Source organism: Ammospiza caudacuta, chromosome 34 (assembly GCF_027887145.1).
Source record: "Ammospiza caudacuta isolate bAmmCau1 chromosome 34, bAmmCau1.pri, whole genome shotgun sequence".
Taxonomy (NCBI): domain Eukaryota; kingdom Metazoa; phylum Chordata; class Aves; order Passeriformes; family Passerellidae; genus Ammospiza; species Ammospiza caudacuta.
The window spans coordinates 3,611,965-3,632,109 of NC_080626.1; the positions used below are offsets into that span (position 1 = coordinate 3,611,965).

Genomic DNA, 20,145 nt, shown 5'->3' on the forward strand with positions numbered 1-20,145 from the left:
CCCAGTCCATCCCAGTGCTCCCAGTTTGTTCCAATCCCCTCCCAGTCCCTCCCAGTCCATCCCAGTAATTCCCAGTAACTCCCAGTCTCCCCCAATCCCATCCCAGTTCCCTCCCAGTCGCTCCCAGTCCATCCCAATCTCATTCCCGTCCATCCCAGTTCCCTCCCAGTAATTCCCAGTAACTCCCAGTCCCCCCCCAACCCCCTCCCAGTCCCTCCCAGTCCATCCCAGTTCACACTGGGGGGGTCTCTGGCCGTTCTTTATTGGGGGGGGAGGGGCGGCTCTGGGGGTGCCCCCCCCGGCCCCTCCCCCCCCAGGAGCTGCCCCAGCTCGGCCAGCGCCGCCCGGAGTCGCTGAGAGAACACACGGGGGTCCTGGGGGGAGGGGAGGGGATCAGAGACCCCCCAAAATCACCCTGAACCCCAAAATCCATCCCGGGACCCCCCTGAACCCCCAAAATCCACCCCTGAACCCCAAAATCCACCCCAGGATCCCCCAAATCTCCCCAGCGTCGCCCGGAAACGGTGAAAGAACAGACGGGGGTCCTGGGGGGAGGGGAACGGCTCAGGGACCCCCCCTGTACCCCAAAATATCCCCAGAATCCATCCTCAGACCCCCCAGATTCCCCTCAGACCCCCCAGATTCCCCCCAGACCCCCCAAATCCTCCAGAACCCTAAAAATAGGGGCAGGGGTGAGGTCAAGGATCCCCAAATCCACTTCCAGACCCCCCAAATTCCACCCAGAACCCCCTAAAATCCCCCAGAACCCAAAAATCCACCCCAGGATCCCCCAAATCCCCCCCAGAACCCCAAAATCCACCCCAAAATCCCCCAAATTCCACCCAGAACCCCCAAATCCCCGGGTGGGGGCCAGGAGGTTTTGGGGTTTTTTTGGTTTTTTTTTGGTGGGATTTTGGGGGGTTTTTTGGGGGGATTTTTCAAGGAGGTTTTGGGTGGGATTTTGAGGGTTTTGGGGTTTTTTTTGGGGTGGGATTTTTGGTTTTTTTGGGTGGGTTTTTTTGGGTGGGAATTTGGGGATTTTTTGGGTTGGTTTTTTTTTTTTTTTGGGGTGTAATTTCGGGGTTTTTTCAGGGAGGTTTTGGGGTTTTTTGGGGTTTTATTTGGGCCACTCACCGTTTTTGGGGACCCCTCCCTGCAGGAGATGTGGACGAGGACGGGGCCGGCGTCCCCTCCCCCGGTGAAGGAAACCCCGTACCCGTCCTGGTGGGGCTGGGGGGGACCAGTTCATCCCAGTTCATCCCAGTAACCTCCCAGTGTCCCCCAGTAACTCCTAGTCCCTCCCAGTGCCCCTCACGTCCATCCCAGTAAAACCAGAACCCTCCCAGCACATCCCAGTATCCCCCAGTCCCCTCCTAGTACCCCCCCAGTCCCTCCCAGTGCCCCCCAGTAACTTCCAGTGCCCCCCAGTCCATCCCAGTTCCCTCCCAGTACCCCCTACCCCCCTCCCAGTCCATCCCAGTAAGCCCCCAGTCCATCCCAGTAAGCTCCCAGTTCCCCCAGTACCCACCGGGTTGAAGCCCATCCCCGCAGGCCGCAGGGGGTGGGGCAGCAGTGGGGGGTGTGGCCGAGGGGCGGGGCTAAAGGCCAGAGCCCAGGGCTGCCCCAGCACCTAGGGGGTGGGGATATGCAAATGAGACCACACCCACCCACCCCAATGTGCCGGCCAATCACTGTGATTCTCTTTAGGCCATGCCTTTTTTGGCCACACCCTGTTGACCATATAAGGACAGGACCAGGTTCTCCTTGGCTCCACCCACCTCCTTATAAGGCAATTTTAGTCAAGCCCCACCCTCCTGGTTCAGGCCCCACCCCTCTTAATGCAAGCCCCGCCCTCAAGCTCCACCCCCCTCCTTATATGGTAATGCCTAGCCACCCCTCCTCAGTATAGACCACGCCCCCTCTCAGGCCACACCCCCAGCCCAACCGAAGCCCCGCCCACCTCTGTGAGGAAGGGTGGGCGGAGCTGCATCTGATTGGCCACGGCCGCCAGCGCCTGCAGGTGCCGCTCCAGCCCCGCCCCCGTCATGGCCGCCCGGCGCCGCCCCCGCGCCTGCGCCAGCGCCGCCTCCAGCAGCGCCCGCCGGCGCCCCCGCTGGGCACAGGGGGGAACTGCGGGTTAGGGGGGCCCCGAGACCCCCAATGAGCGCCCCAAAATCCTCCCAGAAACTCCCAATGATTGCCCCTAAATCCTCCCAGAGACCCCCATGATCACCCCAAAATCCTCCCAGAGACCCCCAATGTCGGCCCCAAAAACACCCAATGATCGCCCCAAAATCCTCCCAGAGACCCCCAATGATCGCCCCAAAATCCCCATTATGATCACCCCAAAATCGCCCCAATGATCGCCCCAAAATCCTCCTGGGACCCCCTTGAGCACCACCCACCACTGTCCCTTTTTCCCGCTCAGGTTTTCCGCCATTTTCTCTCCTCACATTTCCCGCCCTTTTTGCCCTCACATTTCCCCGTCATGTTTTCCACCATTTTCCCCTCATGTTTCCTTCTCTTTGTCCCTCACATTTCCCACCCTTTTTCCCTTCACATTTCCCACCATTTTCCCCTCACATTTCCCGCCCTTTCCCCCTCACATTTTCCACCATTTTCCCCCTTCACGTTTCCCATCCTTTCCCCATTCACATTTCCCACAACTTCCTTTCACATTTCCCACCATTTTCTCCTCATGTTTCCCGCCCTTTTCCCCTCATGTTTCCCCACCTTTTCCCCTCACATTTCCCACCACCAAACAACACCCCCAGTGACTCCCCCAAACCCAAGACCCCCCTCAGCATCCCCCAGCCCCATTTTGGGGTCCCCAGCCCCAATTTTGGGGTTCCTCACAGGAATTTGGGGGTCCCTCAGAGCACGTTCCAGCTCCAGCAGGGGTCGCCCCACGCCGCGTGCGCCGTCAGTGCGGCCCTCGAGGAAAAGGCGCGTCGGGATCGGCTCGTACGTGAGGGCAGGGCCGCGCTCCTGAGGGGATTTGGGGAAATTTTGGGAATCTGGGGGATTTGGGGGTCTCTGGGATGAAGTTTGGGGGGGGTCTCAGTTGGCTTTGGAGGTCCTCAGGTGGGTTTTGGAGCTCTCAATAAAAAGATGAGTCGGGATGGGTTCATATGTCAGGGCCAGGCCACGCTCCTGAGGGGATTTTGGGGAAATTTTGGGCATCTGGGGGATTTTGGGGTCTTTGGGATGGAGTTTAGTTGGGTCTCAGTTGGATTTGGGGGGTCTCAGGTGGGTTTGGGAGCCCTGGAGGAAAAGGCACATTGGGATCAGCTCCTACATGAGGGTGGGGCTGTGTCCCTGAGCAGATTTGGGGAAATTTTGGGTCTCTGGGATGGAGTTTTGGGGGATCACAGTTGGCTTTGGGGGTTCTCAGGTGGGTTTTGGAGCTCTCAATAAAAAGATGAGTCGGGATGGGTTCATATGCGAGGGCAGGGCCGCGCTCCTGAGGAGATTTTGGGGAAATTTTGGGAATCTGGGGGATTTTGGGGTCTCTGGAATGGAGTTTGGAGGGATCTTAACAGGATTTGGTGGTTTTCAGGTGGGTTTTGGAGCTCTGGAGAAAAAGATGAGTCGGGATGGGTTCATATGCGAAGGCAGGGCCACACTCCTGAGGGGATTTTGGGGAGATTTTGGGTCTCTGGGATGGAGTTTGGGGGTCCCAGGGTGAATTTTGGGGCTCTCAGCGTCTCACCCTGACCAGCGCCAGCTCCAGCGCCAGCGCCAGCAGCTCCTGGGAGCTCTCGGGGGTCCCGGAGGTTCCTGGGGGGGCCTCGACCGACACCACGTGGAGCTGGAGCCCCTCAGCCATGGCCTGGAACTGCTGCCGGGCCTGGGGCAGCACCCCCGAAACCTGCCCGAAAATATTCCTGAAACACCCCAAAATATCGCCCAAAACGCTCTCCCAGCCCTCCCAGTGCTCCCAGTACCTGGGGGGGGAGGTCCCAGTGCAGCTCCTGAGGGGACTCTGGGGCCCTGCCCGGTTTCTCCCCAATGCAGTTCCCGGACTCGTCGTAGCCCAGGGACCGGTCCAGGGCCAGTGCGAACTGAGGGGGGCAAATTAGGGGGTCCCAAAATTGGGGACCCTCCCCAATTTCCCCCCTGACCCTCCTCAAGAATTTTCTTCTCATTTCCTGCCATTTTCCTTTCACATTTCCTGTCCTTTCCCCCCCTCACGTTTTCCCGCCCTTTTCTCCCCTCACCTTTCCCGCTCTTTTCTCCCCTCACGTTTTCCCGCCATTTTTGTCCCCTCACGTTTCCCGCCCTTTTCTTCCCTCACGTTTTCCCGCCATTTTTGTCCCCTCATGTTTCCAGCCCTTTTCCCTTCACATTTCTTGCAAATTTTCCTCATGTTTTCCTTCCTTTAGGGGGATTTTGGGGAAGATTTGGGGTATTTTTGGGGGTATTTTTGGGGAGATTAGGGCAGGATTTTTTGCGTATTTTCAGGGGTAATTTTACGGAGATTCTGGGAGAATTTTTAGGGTATTTTTCGGGGGATTTTTGGGGTATTTTGGGTATTTTTGGGGGGGGTATTTTGGGAGGAATTTTTGGGGTATTTTGGGAGGAATTTTTGGGGTATTTTGGGGGTATTTTTTGGGTGATTTTTGGGGGGGATTTGGGGTATTTTTGGGGTGATTTGGGGTACTTTTGGGGATATTTTTTGGAGGGGACTTGGGGTATTTTTGGGGTGATTTGGGGTATTTTTGGGTGATTTTTGGGGTATTTTTGGGGTGATTTTGGGTATTTTTTGGGTGATTTTTGGGATGAAATTTTGGGGTATTTTGGGGGTGATTTGGGGTATTTTGGGGGGTATTTTTTGGGTGATTTTGGGAGGAATTTTTGGGGTATTTTGGGGGTGATTTGGGGTATTTTGGGGGTATTTTAGTGATGAATTTTTGGGGTATTTTTGGGGTGATTTGGGGTATTTTGGGGGTATTTTTTGGGGGTGATTTGGGGTATTTTTGGAGTGATTTTTTGGGGGTGATTTGGGGTATTTTTGGGGTACCTCCCAGAGGTGCCAGGCCACGGGGGGGTCTCCCCACGAGTGCTCCACGTTGAGCCCGACGCGCCCCGAGGGGAACACGACCAACGTCAGCGACTTGTCGAACCACCTGGGGGGACACGGGGGGTCCTGGGGGGTCCAAAACTCCCCAAAATTCCCCAAAATCCCACCCTGGGACCCCCCAAAAGATCCCAAGCACCCAAAATATCCCTGACCTCCAAAACCCCCCCAAAAATTCCCAAAATGTGCCCAAAACAGCTCCAAGGAGCACCTGGGGAGGGCCCAAAACTCCCCCAGGACACCCCAAAATCCCCCAGGACACCCCAAAATCCACCCTGGACCCCCCAAAATCCCCCTGGGACCCCCAAGACCCCCCAAAAATCCCTCATGGAGCTCCTGGGTTGGGTTTTTGGGGATTTGGGGCAATTTTGGGGGGATTTGGGGGGATTTTGGGGCTCTCTGACCGCTTGTGGGGGATTTCGGATTCCCACGGGGATTTGAGGGGATTTTGGGGTAATTTTGGGGGATTTTGGGTTCCCAGGGGGATTTTGGGGCAGTTTTGAGGTAATTTTGGGGCAGTTTTGGGGGATTTTGGGGCAGTTTTGGGGGGATTTTTGTGGGGATTTTGGGGGAATTTTTGGGGTAATTTTGGGGGGATTTTGGGGTGTCTGACCGGTTGTGGGGGGGTCCCAGCAGCAGCGCCTTGGCCTCCTTGTCCAGGTCCCCGTCCCGGGGGGGGTCTCGCTCCTCGGGGGGGGGGTCCCCGTTTTTGGGGGAGGGGTCCCCATTTGGGGAGGGGTCGAAGGCGATGACGAACGGGGCGTCCTCGAGGAGCCGCAGGGCCGCGGAGCCGGGACCCCCCCCCGAAACCAGCAGGGAGCGGGCCCGGGCCCAGCAACACCTGGGGAACACAAAATACACAAAAATCAACCAAAAATAGCATAAAAATCCCAAATATACCCCCAAAATAACCAGAAATAACAAAAAAAAACCACCCCAAAAATACCCCAAACACCTCCCCAGACACCAGCAGGGCCCGGGCCCAGCAACACCTGGGAACACAAAATACACAAAAATAAACAAAAAATAACATAAAAATCCCAAATATACCCCCAAAATAACCAGAAATAACAAAAAAAAAAAAAAACCACCCCAAAAATACCCCAGACACCAGCAGGGCCCGGGCCCAGCAACACCTGGGGAACACAAAATACACAAAAATAAACCAAACATATAAAATATACCAAAATAATCCAAAATATATCCCCAAATCAACCCAAAATATACCCCAAAAATAACCCCAAAAATAACCCAAAATATTCTCAAAATAACCAAAATATACCCCCAAAAATAACCCAAATATACCCAAAAAGTAACCAAAATATACCCCAAAATAACCCAAATATACCCAAAAAATAACCAAAATATACCCCAAAATAACCCAAATCCCCCCCCCGACACCAGCAGGGACCGGGCCTAGCAACACCCGGGGAACACAAAATACACAAAAATAAACCAAAATAAACCAAAATAACCCAAAATAGATCCCAAAAATAACACAAATATAGCCCAAATTTCCCCCCAAAAAATCCCCAAATTCCCCCCAAAAAACTCCAAATCTCCTCCCAAAATGCCCCAAAATCTCCCCAAAATTCTCCCCAAATCTCCCCCAAAATGTTCCTAAATCCCCCCAAAATCCCCCAAATTTCCCCAAAAATCCCCCAAACTCCACCCAAAATGCCCCAAAATCCCCTCAAATGTGCCTAAATCCCCCAAAATCTCCCCCAAATTTCCCCAAAAATCCCTCAAAATCCCCCCCAAAAATCCCCCTCATGATGTCCCTAAATCCCCAAGTCCCCCCTCAAAACCCCCCAAAAATCCCCAAATCTCCCCCCAAAATCTGCCCCCAAAAATCCCCAAAACCACCCAAAACCCCTCAAACTCTCCCCACAAAAATCACGAAAATTCCCCCCCCAAAAAAAAAAAACAAAAAAAAAACCCCCAAAAAAAACCCAAACCAAAATAAAAAAAACGAAAAATCCCCAAATCCCCCAAAAAATGGCAACTGCTCACCTGTCCCCCCCCGTCAGCACCGCGGGGCTCTCGGGGGGCTCCCCCCGCTCCCCTCGGCTTTCCAGAACCTTCTGGAACATTCCCTGCAGCTCGGGGGGGCTCGGGGGGCGCCTGAGGGGCACCCGGAACAGGCGCCCCCCGCAGAGCACGGCCAGCGCCGGGACCCCAGACCCAAAATGCCTCAGCCGGTCTGGGGGGGGCACAAAGGGGGCATTTGGGGGGTCCCAGAGGGGATTTTGGGGCAGGTTTCGGGGGTCTCAAAGACATTTGGGGGGTCCCAAAGGGGATTTGGGGGAGGTTTCGGGGGTCTCAAAGACATTTGGGGGGTCCAGGGAGGATTTTGGGGGTCCCAAAGGAAATTGGGGGAGGTCCCAAAGGGGATTTTGGGGTCTCAAAAGGGATTTGGAGGGTCCCAAAGGGGATTTGGGGGAGGTTTCGGGGGTCTCAAAGAGATTTGGGGGTGTCCAGGGAGGATTTTGGGGGTCCCAAAAGGGATTTGGGGGTCCCTGAGGGGCACCCGGAACAGGGCCCCCCCCCCCCAAAGAGCGTGGCCAGCGCCGGGACCCCAGACCCAAAATGCCTCAGCCAGTCTGGCGGGGGGACATGAGAGAGATTTGGGGGGTCTGAGGGGGATTTTGGGGCTCCCAGGTAGAAAAAAGGGGGAAATTTGGGGGTTCTCAAAGGGATTTCGGGGTCTCAAAGGGGATTTTGGGGGAAATTTGGGGGGTTTTGGGGGGGATTTTGGGGTCATCCCAGAGGGTATTTGGGGAAGGTTTCGGGGGTCTCAAAGAGATTTGGGGGTGTCCAGGGAGGATTTTGGGGGGTCCCAAAGGGATTTGGGGGAGGATTTGGGGGTCTGGGGGGGATTTTGGGGGGTCCCAAAGGGATTTGGGGGAGGTTTTGGGTGTCTGGGGGGGTTTTGGGGGGTCCCAGGGGGATATTTGCGGGGGTTTTGGGGGGATTTGGGGCTCCCAAAAGGGAATTGGAGGAAATTTGGGGGTCTCTGGGGGACTTTGGGGGGTTTGGGGTATCTGGGGTGAAGTTTGGGGGTCCTGGGTGGGAATTTGGGGGTCCTGATGGATTTGGGGGAAGTTTTGGGGTTCCTGGGTGGGATTTTGGGGAGGATTTTGGGGTTTTTGGGGAGGATTTGGGGTTTTTTGGGGTTTTTTTTGGGGTTTTGGGGTTCCGTACCCCGGTGCTCCCCCGGGATCCGCGTGGTGTCGAAGAGCCGCTCGTACTGAGCCGAGCACGTGGGGAGGGAGCCCCGGAACAGCACCTGGGACCCCAAAAACAGCCCCAAAGTCACCCCCAAATCACCCCAAAACCAGCCCCAAAATCGGCCCCAAGTTACCCCAAAATCAGCCTCAAACCCCCCCCAAAACAACCCCAAAACCCCCCCAAAATCACCCCAAAATCAGCCCAAGATCACCCCAAAAACAACCCAAATCAGCCCCAAAGTCATCCCAAAGTCACCCCAAAATCAGCCCCAAAGACACCCCAAAATTCAACCCAAAACCACCCCAAAATGAGCCCAAAGTCACCCCAAAATCACCCCTGGAACAAAACCCGGGGACCCCAAAATCACCCCAAAATGAGACCCAAAACCAGCCCCAAAATCACCCCCGGAACAGCACCTGGGGACCCCAAAAAAGACCCCGAAAACGACCCCAAATCACCCCAAAAAGACCCCAAAATCAGCCCGAAGTCTCCCCAAAACCAAAGCAAAAGCACCCCAAAATCAGCCCCAAAATTCCTCCAAAACCCCAAAATTTCCCCTTCAAACTCCCAAATTTCCATTTTGAACCCCAAATTCCCACCCTGACCCCCGAAAATTTCCCTTTAAACCCCAAAAATTTCCCCTTTAAACCCCAAATCCCACCTTAAGCGCCCAAAATTCCCCTTTTACACCCCAAAATTCCCCTTCAGACACCAAATCCCCATTTTCACCCCAAAATCCCCCATTTTCACCCCAAATTCTCCCCAAAACCCCAAAATCCCCCATGTTCACCCCAAAATCCCCAATTTTCACCCCAAAATTCCCCATTTTCACCCCAAAATCCCTATTTTTCACCCCAAATTCCCCAATGTTCACCCCCAAATCCCAAATTTTCACCCCAGATTCCCCAATTTACACCACATTTTACACCACAAATTCCCCATTTTCACCCCAAAATCCCCCATTTTCACCCCAAATTCCCCCATTTTCACCCCAAATCCCCCCATTTTCACCCCAAAATCCCCATTTTCACCCCAAGTCCCCCATTTTCACCCCAAATTCCCCATTTTCACCCAAATCCTCCATTTTCACCCCAAAATTCCCCATTTTCACCCCAAAACCCCCCAATTTTCACCCCAAAATCCCCATTTTCACCCAAAATTCCCCAATTTTCAGCCCCAAATTCCCCAATTTTCACCCCAAATCCCCAATTTTCACCCCAAGTCCCCCATTTTCACCCCAAAATCCCCATTTACACCTCAAATTCCCCAGTTTCACCCCAAATCCGCCATTTACACCACAAATTCCCCATTTTCACCCCAAATTCCACATTTCCACCCCCAAATCCCCATCTTCACCCTAAATTCTCCACTTTCACCCAAAAACCCCCAATTTTCACCCCAAAACCCCCAATTTTCACCCCAAAATCCCAATTTTCACCCCAAAATCCCCATTTTCACCTCAAAATCCCCAACGTTCACCCCCAAATCCCCAATTTTCACCCCAAATTCCCCAATGTTCACCCCCAAATTCCCCATTTCCACCCCAAAATCCCCATTTACACCCCCAAACCCCCCAATTTTCACCCCAAATCCCCTCACCGGGGGCAGGCTCCCGTCCCTCACGAGGCTGCGGAACCTCAGCAGGGCCAGGGCGACGTTGGCGGCTCGGGCGGCCGGGAGCGGCGAGGGGGGGGACCCCAAAATGTCCTGGGGGACCCCAAAATCACAACCCCAAATTTAGGGGCGGGTCAGAGCCCAAAACCCCCAAAATTTGGGGGGAAAAACCCGAATTTAGGGGCTCAAAATAACCCCTAAAAACCCTAAAATTCGGGGGGCCAAATGATGGGGAATGATGATGGGGAAGGGACCCCAAAATGTCCTGGGGGACCCCAAAATCAGAACCCAAAATTTGGGGGAAAACCCCAAACGCAACCCCCAAAATCCCAAAAATTGGGGGGCAAAACCCCAAAAAATGGGGGGAAAGAGACCCCAAAACCCTAAAATTGAGATTACAGGACCCAAAATCCACTAAAATTGAGGGGAAGGGACCCCAAAATGTCCTGGGGGCACCCCAAAATCACAACCCCAAATTTAGGGGGGGGTCAGAGCCCAAAACCCCAAAATTTGGGGAGAAAAAACCCGAATTTAGGGGCTCAAAACAACCCCTAAAAACCCTAAAATTGGGGGGGCAAAATGATGGGGAAGGGACCCCAAAATGTCCTGGGGGACCCCAAAATCAGAACCCAAAATTTGGGGGGAAACCCCAAACCCAACCCCCAAAATCCCAAAATTTGGGGGGCAAAACCCCAAAATTTGGGGGGAAAAAAACGCAAAAAAGGGGGGCAAAAATCCCAAAAATTGAGATTAAAAGAAACCCAAACCCATTAAAAGTGATGGGGAAGGGACCCCAAAATGTCCTGGGGGACCCCAAAATCAGAACCCCAAATTTACGGGGGGGTCAGAGCCCAAACCCAACCCCAAACCCCCAAAATTTTGCAGGAAAACTCCTCAAATTTTGGGGTAAAATATCCCCAAATGTGCCCCAAATAGCTGAAAAATTGGAGGGAAGGGACCCCAAAATGTCCTGGGGGCACCCCAAAATCAGAACCCAAAATTTGGGGGGAAAACCCCAAAGCCAACCCCCAAAATCCCAAAAATTGGGGGGCAAAACCCCAAAAAATGGGGGGAAAGAGACCCCAAAACCCTAAAAATGAGGGGAAGGGACCCCAAAATCCACTAAAATTGAGGGGAAGGGACCCCAAAATGTCCTGGGGGCACCCCAAAATCACAACCCCAAATTTAGGGGGGGGTCAGAGCCCAAAACCCCCAAAATTTGGGGGGAAAAACCCGAATTTAGGGGCTCAAAACAACCCCTAAAAACCCTAAAATTGGGGGGGCAAAATGATGGGGAAGGGACCCCAAAATGTCCTGGGGGACCCCAAAATCAGAACCCAAAATTTGGGGGGAAACCCCAAACCCAACCCCCAAAATCCCAAAATTTGGGGGGCAAAACCCCAAAATTTGGCGGGAAAAAACGCAAAAAAGGGGGGCAAAAATCCCAAAAATTGAGATTAAAAGAAACCCAAACCCATTAAAAGTGATGGGGAAGGGACCCCAAAATGTCCTGGGGGACCCCAAAATCAGAACCCCAAATTTACGGGGGGGTCAGAGCCCAAACCCAACCCCAAACCCCCAAAATTTTGCAGGAAAACTCCTCAAATTTTGGGGTAAAATATCCCCAAATGTGCCCCAAATAGCTGAAAAATTGGAGGGAAGGGACCCCAAAATGTCCTGGGGGCACCCCAAAATCAGAACCCAAAATTTGGGGGGAAAACCCCAAAGCCAACCCCCAAAATCCCAAAAATTGGGGGGCAAAACCCCAAAAAATGGGGGGAAAGAGACCCCAAAACCCTAAAAATGAGGGGAAGGGACCCCAAAATGTCCTGGGGGGACCCCAAAATCAGAACCCCAAAATTTGGGGGGAAAAACCCCAAAAAAGGGGGGCAAAAATCCCAAAAATTGAGATTAAAAGAAACACAAACCCACTAAAATTGAGGGGAAATGACCCCAAAATCAGAACCCCAAAATTTGGGGAAAAATCCCCAAAAAAGGGCGGCAAAAATCCCAAAAATTGAGATTAAAGGACCCAAAATCCACTAAAATTGAGGAGAAGGGACCCCAAAATGTCCGGGGGGACCCCAAAATCAGAACCCAAATTTGGGGTTTTTAGGGGTTTATGGGCGTTTTTGGGGTTTTCTTTGGCTTTTATTTTCGGATTTTTTAAGGATTTTTTGGGGGGATTTTGGGGGGGTTTTGCGGGTTTTATTTTGGGATTTTTTGGGGGATTTTTGGGGGAATTTTTTGGGGGATTTTTTGGGATTTTTTGGGGGATTTTTGGGGGATTTTTTGGGGATTTTTTGGGGATTTGTTGGGGATTTGTTGGGATCTTTGGGGGATTTTTTGGGGATTTTTTGGGGGATTTTTTGGGGGATTTTTTGGGATTTTTGGGGGGATTTTTTGGGGATCTTTTGGGGATTTGTTGGGATCTTTTGGGGATTTTTTTGGGGATTTTTTGGGATTTTTGGGGGGATTTATTGGGGATTTTTTGGGGACTTTTTTGGGGATTTTTTGGGGGATTTTTTGGGGATTTTTTTTTTATTTTTGGGGATTTTGTTGGGGATTTTTTGGAGATTTTATGGTGATTTTTTGGGGGATTTTTGGGGAATTTCCTTTTTTGATTTTTGGGGATTTTGTTGGGGATTTTGTTGGGGATTTTTTGGGGGATTTTTTTGGGGATTTGTGGGATTTTTTGGGATTTTTTTTGGGGGATTTTATTTTGTTTTTTTAAAGGTTTTTGGTTTTTTTTTTTTTTTTTAGGGGGTTTTGGGTGATTTTTTGGGGGATTTTTTGGGGGGATTTTTTGGGGATTTTTTTTTATTTTTGAGGATTTTGTTGGGGATTTTTTGGGTGATTTTTTGGGGGATTTTTGTAGGGTTTTTTAGGGGGTTTTGGGTGGTTTCTGGGGTGTCCCCAGTTTGGGGGCTCACCATCAGGTAGTAGCTGCCCGTGCTGGGGAGGGGTCCCCGAGCCCCCAAGTGCAGCTGCTCCTCCCAGAGCTCGCTCAGCTGGGGGGGCAGAATTGGGGACAGAAACCCCAAAATTGGGAACAGAAACCCCAAAATTTGGAACAAAACCCCAAAATTGGGAACAGAAACCCCAAAATTGGGAACAGAAACCCCAAAATCCTCCTGGGACACCCCAAAACCACCAGAACCCCCCCAAAAAAAACCCCCAAATCCCCCCCAAAGCAGCCGATGCGCCCCCAAAATCCCCCCAAAATCCCCTCAGGACCCCCCAAAATCCACCCAGGAGCCGAAAATCCCCCAAAATCCCCCCAAAATCCCATTCAGGACCCCCAAAATCCCCCCCAGGAGCCCCCAAATCTCCCCAGGACCCCCCAAACTCCCACTCAGGACCCCCCAAATTCCCCTCAAAGCCCCCCAGGACCCCCTCAAATCCCCCCAGGACCCTTCAGGACCCCCCAAAATCGCCCCAAATCCCCCCCAGGACACTCAAAACCCTTCCAGGACCCCCCCCCCACAAACCAGCCTTATTTTGGGGGGGGGTCCGGGCCCGGCCAGAGACCCCCCAGTGCCCCCCAGGACCCCCCAAATCCCCCCCAAAACACCCCCAAACACCTCCAGGACCCCCCAAATCTCCCCCAGGACCTTTCAGGACCCCCTAAATCACCCCCAAATCCCCCTCAGCTCTCCCCAAATCCCCCCAAAATCCTCCCAGGAGCCCCCAAAATCCCCCCCCCCCCCAAAATCCCCCTGGGACCACCCCAAATCCCCTCAAAACCCCCAACCCCCCCCAAAATCCCCCCAAACTCCTCCCAAAATCCCACTCAGGACCCCCCAAACTCCCCCAAGACCCCTGCCCCAAATCTCCCCAAATCCCCCCAGGACCCCCCAAATCCCCCTGGGACCACCCCAAATCCCCTCAAACCCCCCAAACCCCCCCCAGGACCCCCCAAATCCCCCTCAGATCTCCACAAAATCCCCCCAAAATCCTCCCAGGAGCCCCCAAAATCCCTCCAGGACCCCCCAGAGCCCCCCAAATGCCCCCAAAATCCCACTCAGGACCCCCCAAACTCCCCCAAGACCCCTGCCCCAAATCTCCCCAAATCCCCCCCAGGACCCTTCAGGAGCCCCAAATCCCCCCCATAAATCCCCCCAGGACCCCCCCAAATCCCCTCAAACCCCCCTCAAACTCCCCCTAGGACCCCCTAAACTCCCCCCAAATTCCCCTGGGACCCCCCAAATCCCCTCAAACCCCCCCCAAACTCCCCCCAGGACGCCCCAAATCCCCCTGGGACCCCCCAAACTCCCCCCAAATCCACCCAGGACCCCCCCAAATCCCCTTGGGACCCCCCAAACTCCCCCCAGGACGCCCCAAACCCCCCCAAACTCCCCCCAAATCCCCCTGGGACCACCCCAAATCCCCTCAAACCCCCCCCAGGATGCCCCAAATCCCCCCGGGACCCCCCAAACTCCCCCCAAATCCCCCCAGGACCCCCCAGGACCCCCCAGTTTCTGTCTCACGTAGCAGGGCAGGGCCCAGCCCCGCAGGCGCAGCCACCGTTGGATTCGGGGTCCGGGGCCCCCCAAAAATCCGTGGGCGAGGGGGGGCAGCCCCTCCCCCACCCCCCCCCCCAGGCTCTGCAGGGACTCCACGGCCTGGGGGGGGGGGGATGATGGAGAAAGGGAATTCAATTAAAAATAACAAAATTAAATTTAAAAAAAAAAAAAATCACCCAGCCAGGGACCCCCAAAAATCCCCAAAAAATTCACCCAGGGACTCCAAAATTCCCCCAGGACCCCCCAAAATGCCCCCAAAAAACCGAAAAATCCATTCAGGGACCCCAAAATCCCCCCAGGACCCCCCCAAAAATTCCCTTTCTCCATCATTTTTCCCCGCCCCCCCCCCCCCAGGCCGTAGAGTCCCTGCAGAGGAATTTAATATTTAAAAACCGTCATTTAATATTTAAAAAACAAAAATTTAAAATATTATTTAAATTGAAATGGAAATTTAAATGGGAATAGAAATTTAAATTTAAATTTGAAAATTGAAAACAGGATTAAAAGTATTTAAAAGTGAAAATAATAAATTAAAAAAAAAAAAAAAAAAATTAAATTAAAAAAAAAAAATTCACCCAGTCAGGGAGGCCAAAAATAAAAAAAATAAAAATAAAAAAAACACCCAAGGACCCCCCCCCCAAAAACCACCCCAGGAGCCTCCAAACCCCCCCTAAGAAAATCTCAGGGAGCCCAAAAAATTCTCAGGGACACCAAAAATGCCCAAAATCTGAAACTCTGGACAGCAAAATCCAGACTGGGGGCCCCAAAACCCCCCAGGACTCCCCAAAAACCCCAAAAACTTCACCCAGGGAGCCCAAACCCTCCCCAGGATCCCCCAAAATCCCCCCAAAAATGCCCCCAAAAATCCCAGGGACCTCAAAAAGAATCCCAGGGACCCCCAAATGCCCCCAGACCCCCCCAGGATCCCCCCCCAAAAAAAAAAAACCAAAAAACCCCAAAAAACCCACGCAAAAATCCCAAAACTGCCCCCAAAAATCCCCAAAAAATTCACCCAGGGACCCCAAAAATTCACCCAGGGACCCCAAAAATCCCCAAAAAATTCACCCAGGGACCCCAAAAATCCCCAAAAATTCACCCAGGGACCCCCAAAAATTCACCCAGGGACCCCAAAAAACCCCAAAAATTCACCCAGGGACCCCCAAAAATTCACCCAGGGACCCCAAAAATCCCCAAAAAATTCACCCAGGGACCCCAAAAATTCACCCAGGGACGCCCAAAAATTCACCCAGGGACCCCAAAAATCCCCAAAAAATTCACCCAGGGACCCCAAAAAACCCCAAAAATTCACCCAGGGACCCCAAAAATTCACCCAGGAACCCCAAAAATTCACGCAGGGACCCCAAAAAACCCCAAAAATTCACCCAGGGACCCCAAAAATCCCCAAAAAATTCACCCAGGGACCCCAAAAATTCACCCAGGGACCCCAAAAATTCACCCAGGGACCCCAAAAAATTCACCCAGGGACCCCCAAAAACCCCAAAAAATTCACGCAGGGACCCCAAAAATCCCCAAAAAATTCACCCAGGGACCCCCAAAAATTCACCCAGGGACCCCAAAAAACCCCAAAAATTCACCCAGGGACCCCAAAAATTCACCCAGGAACCCCAAAAATTCACGCAGGGACCCCAAAAAACCCCAAAAATTCACCCAGGGACCCCAAAAATCCCCAAAAAATTCACCCAGGGACCCCAAAAATTCACCCAGGGACCCCAAAAATTCACCCAGGGACCCCAAAAAATTCACCCAGGGACCCCAAAAACCCCAAAAAATTCACGCAGGGACCCCAAAAATCCCCAAAAAATTCACCCAGGGACCCCCAAAAATTCACCCAGGGACCCCAAAAAACCCCAAAAATTCACCCAGGGACCCCAAAATTCACCCAGGAACCCCAAACCCCCCCCTCAGGACCCCCCAAAAAATCCCAGGGACCCCCAGGACCCCCCTCCCCCCCCGGACCTGGCGCACGGTGTGGCCGAGGGGGGGGAGGGGCAGCGCGGGCAGCGCCCCCTGCAGGCTGCGCAGCCCCGGGCGGCGCCCGCAGAACATCCGCACCAGGGCCTGGGGGCAACGAGATACACGGGAATGTACCCCAAAGGAACCCAAAATGAACCCTGAAATCGCTCCAAAAATACTGCCCCAAAATTCACCCCAAATAACCCCAAAAACTGCCCCAAAATAACACCACAAATACCCCAAAAACTGCCCCCAAATTAACCCAAAACCAGCTCCCAGAGAACATCCGCACCAGGGACTGGGGGCCAAACACACGGAGATTAACCCCAAACGAACCCCAAAATGAACCCTGAAATCGCTCCAAAAATACCCCAAAAACTGCCCCAAAATTACCCCAAAGGTACCCCAAAGTTACCCCAAATAACCCCAAAAACTGCCCCAAAATAACACCACAAATACCCCAAAAACTGCCCCCAAATTAACCCAAAACCAGCTCCCAGAGAACATCCGCACCAGGGCCTGGGGGCCAAACACACGGAGATTAACCCCAAACGAACCCCAAAATGAACCCTGAAATCGCTCCAAAAATACCCCAAAAACTGCCCCAAAATTACCCCAAAGGTACCCCAAAGTTACCCCAAATAACCCCAAAAACTGCCCCAAAATTAACCCAAAACTGCCCCAAAATTCACCCCAAATAACCCCAAAAACTGCCCCAAAATTCACCCCAAATAACCCCAAAAACTGCCCCAAAATTAACCCAAAACCAGCTCCCAGAGAACATCCGCACCAGGGCCTGGGGGGTACCAAAATATACAGAAATTAACCCGAAATTAACCCCAAAATAGCCTAAAACTGCCCCAAAATTAATCCAAAATAACTCCAAATACTGCCTCAAAATAACACCACAAATACCACCAAAAACTGCCCCCAAATTAACCCAAAACCAGCCTAAAATTAACCCCAAATTACGCCAAAATTACCCAAAATTACCCCAAAACCACCCCAAAAGTAACCCAAGAACATCCCCAGAGAACAACCAGACCTGGGCACCCCAAAACCAGGAGAAATGAACCCCAAAATAACCCAAAAATAACCCCCAAAATCCCCCCAAAACTCCCCCAAAATCCCCCAAAATAACCCCAAAATCCCCCCAAAACCCCCCAAAAACCCCCCAAAATCCCCCAAAATAACCCCAAAATCCCCCCAAATCCCCCCAAAATAACCCAAATCCCCCCAGGACCCTCAAACCCCTTCCAGGACCCCCTAAAGTCCCCTCAAAACACCCCCAGGACCCCCAAATCCCCCTCAGATCCCCTCAAAATCCCCCCCAGGACCCCCCAATATCCCCCTCCAAGACAATTGAACCCCCCCCCCCCAAATCCATCCCAGGACCCCCCAAATTCCCCCCAGGACCCTTCAGGACCCCCTAAATCACCCCCAAATCCCCCTCAGCTCTCCCCAAATCCTCCCAGGACCCCCAAACCGCCCCCCAAAATCCCCCAGGACCCCCCAAATCCCCCCAAAATCCCACTCAGGACCCCCCAAACTCCCCAAGACCCCCCCCCTCCCAAATCTCCCCAAAGCCCCCCAGGACCCCCAAAATCCCCCCCAAAATCCCCCCCAAAATCCCCCCAGGACCCCCCCAAATCCCCCCGGGACCACCCCAAAATCCCCTCAAAACCCCCCCAAACCCCCCCCAAAATCCCCTTCCCAGACACTTTTACCCCCCCAAATCCCCCTCAGATCCCCCCCAAAATCCCTCCAGGACCCCCCAGCCCCCCCCACGTACCAGCCAGATTTTGGGGGGGGGTCCGGGCCGGGCCAGAGCCCCCCCAAATCCCCCCCAGGACCCTCAAACCCCTTCCAGGACCCCCTGAAGTCCCCTCAAAACACCCCCAGGACCCCCCAAATCCCCCCAAATCCCCCCCAAATCCCTCCAGGACCCCCCCAGCCCCCCCCACGTACCAGCCAGATTTTGGGGGGGGGTCCGGGCCGGGCCAGGGCCCCCCCGGTGCCCCCCAGGACCAGGCGCAGCCCCAGGCGCAGGATCAGCCCCAGCAGCAGCCACAGCCCCGAGGAGAAAATCAGCAACGCCAGGGGGGCCCGGAGCGCCCCGGGGAGGAGGGGGCTGCAAAAACACACCCCAAAAACGCCCAGAATGTACCCAAAACGAGCTGAAAATTCATCCCAAAAACACACCCCAAAAACGCCCAGAATGTACCCAAAACGAGCTGAAAATTCATCCCAAAAACACACCCCAAAAACCCCCAGAATGTACCCAAAACGAGCTGAAAATTCATCCCAAAAACACACCCCAAAAACCCCAGAATGTACCCAAAACGAGCTGAAAATTCATCCCAAAAACACACCCCAAAAACCCCCAGAATGTACCCAAAACGAGCTGAAAATTCATCCCAAAAACACACCCCAAAAACCCCCAGAATGTACCCAAAACGAGCTGAAAATTCATCCCAAAAATACACCCCAAAAACGCCCAGAATGTACCCAAACGAGCTGAAAATTCATCCCAAAAATACACCCCAAAAACCCCCAGAATGTACCCAAAACAAGCCGAAAATTCATCCCAAAAATACACCCCCAAAACGCCCAGAATGTACCCAAAACGAGCTGAAAATTCATCCCAAAAATACACCCCAAAAACCCCCAGAATGTACCCAAAACAAGCCGAAAATTCATCCCAAAAACCCCCAAAAATACACCCCAAAAACGCCCAGAATGTACCCAAAACGAGCCGAAAATTCATCCCAAAAACACACCCCAAAAACCCCCAGAATGTACCCAAAACAAGCCGAAAATTCATCCCAAAAACCCCCAAAAATACACCCCCAAAAACCCCCAGAATGTACCCAAAAATACACCCCAAAAAACCCACCCCAAAAATTCATCCCAAAATCCACCCCAAAAAACCCCAAAAATTCATCCAGAAAAAGCCAAAAATCCACCCCAAACACCCCCAGAATGCACCCAAAAATCCACACCAAAAAACCCCAAAAATCTACCCCAAATATTCATCCCAAATCTCCCCAAAAATTCACCCAAAAACCCCCAAAATCCACCCCAAAAACCGCCAAAAATTCACCCAAAAACCCCCAAAATCCACCCCAAAAACCGCCAAAAATTCACCCCAAAAATTCATCCTGACACCCCCAAAAATTCATCCCGAAAACCCCAAAATCCGCCCCAAAAATTCATCCTAAAACCCCCCCAAAATCCACCCAGGACCCCCCAATCCTCCCCCATTTTTGGGGTTCTCCCCCTTTCCCCCCTCCCCAGGAATTTGGGGAATTTTGGGGACCCCCCCCAAGTTTTAGGGACCCCCTCCCCATATTTTAGGGTCCCCCCCATATTTTAGGACCCCCTCCCCATATTTAGGGCCCCTCCCCATGTTTTGGGGTCCCCCCCCCATATTTCAGGGACCCCCCCCATATTTTTGGGGACCCCCCCATATTTTGGGGTTCCCCGTATTTTGGAGTCCCCCCATATTTTAAGGACCCCTCCCCATATTTTAGGGACCCCTCCCCGTATTTTGGGGTCCCCCCCATATTTTAGGGACCCCCCCCATATATTAGGAACCCCCTCAAATTTTAGGGACCCCTCCCCACATTTGGGGTCTCCCCTCCCCACATTTGGGGTCCCCCTCCCCACATCTGGGATCCCCCTCCCCCACATTTGGGGGTTCCCCCTCCCCACCTTTGG

At 53.0% G+C, this 20,145-nt stretch overlaps 1 protein-coding gene across 1 annotated transcript in view; it reads right to left on the minus strand.

Moving 5' to 3' along the window:
- Positions 1-215: 215 nt before the first annotated feature.
- Positions 216-20,145, minus strand: part of LOC131570359 (carnitine O-palmitoyltransferase 1, brain isoform-like) — a 30,247-nt gene continuing 10,317 nt past the window's right edge. The window contains exons 5-20 of the mRNA XM_058822710.1: positions 18,398-18,556; positions 16,429-16,530; positions 14,416-14,550; positions 12,859-12,936; positions 9,911-10,018; positions 8,285-8,369; positions 7,094-7,283; positions 5,694-5,921; positions 5,024-5,129; positions 3,948-4,064; positions 3,713-3,871; positions 2,857-2,988; positions 1,961-2,113; positions 1,529-1,630; positions 1,135-1,230; positions 216-374 (exon numbers count right to left, since the gene is read on the minus strand). Of these exons, the coding sequence (XP_058678693.1) occupies positions 261-374; positions 1,135-1,230; positions 1,529-1,630; positions 1,961-2,113; positions 2,857-2,988; positions 3,713-3,871; positions 3,948-4,064; positions 5,024-5,129; positions 5,694-5,921; positions 7,094-7,283; positions 8,285-8,369; positions 9,911-10,018; positions 12,859-12,936; positions 14,416-14,550; positions 16,429-16,530; positions 18,398-18,556 (2,064 nt within the window). The 3' untranslated portion in view covers positions 216-260. The remainder of the gene's footprint in view (positions 375-1,134; positions 1,231-1,528; positions 1,631-1,960; positions 2,114-2,856; positions 2,989-3,712; positions 3,872-3,947; positions 4,065-5,023; positions 5,130-5,693; positions 5,922-7,093; positions 7,284-8,284; positions 8,370-9,910; positions 10,019-12,858; positions 12,937-14,415; positions 14,551-16,428; positions 16,531-18,397; positions 18,557-20,145) is intronic.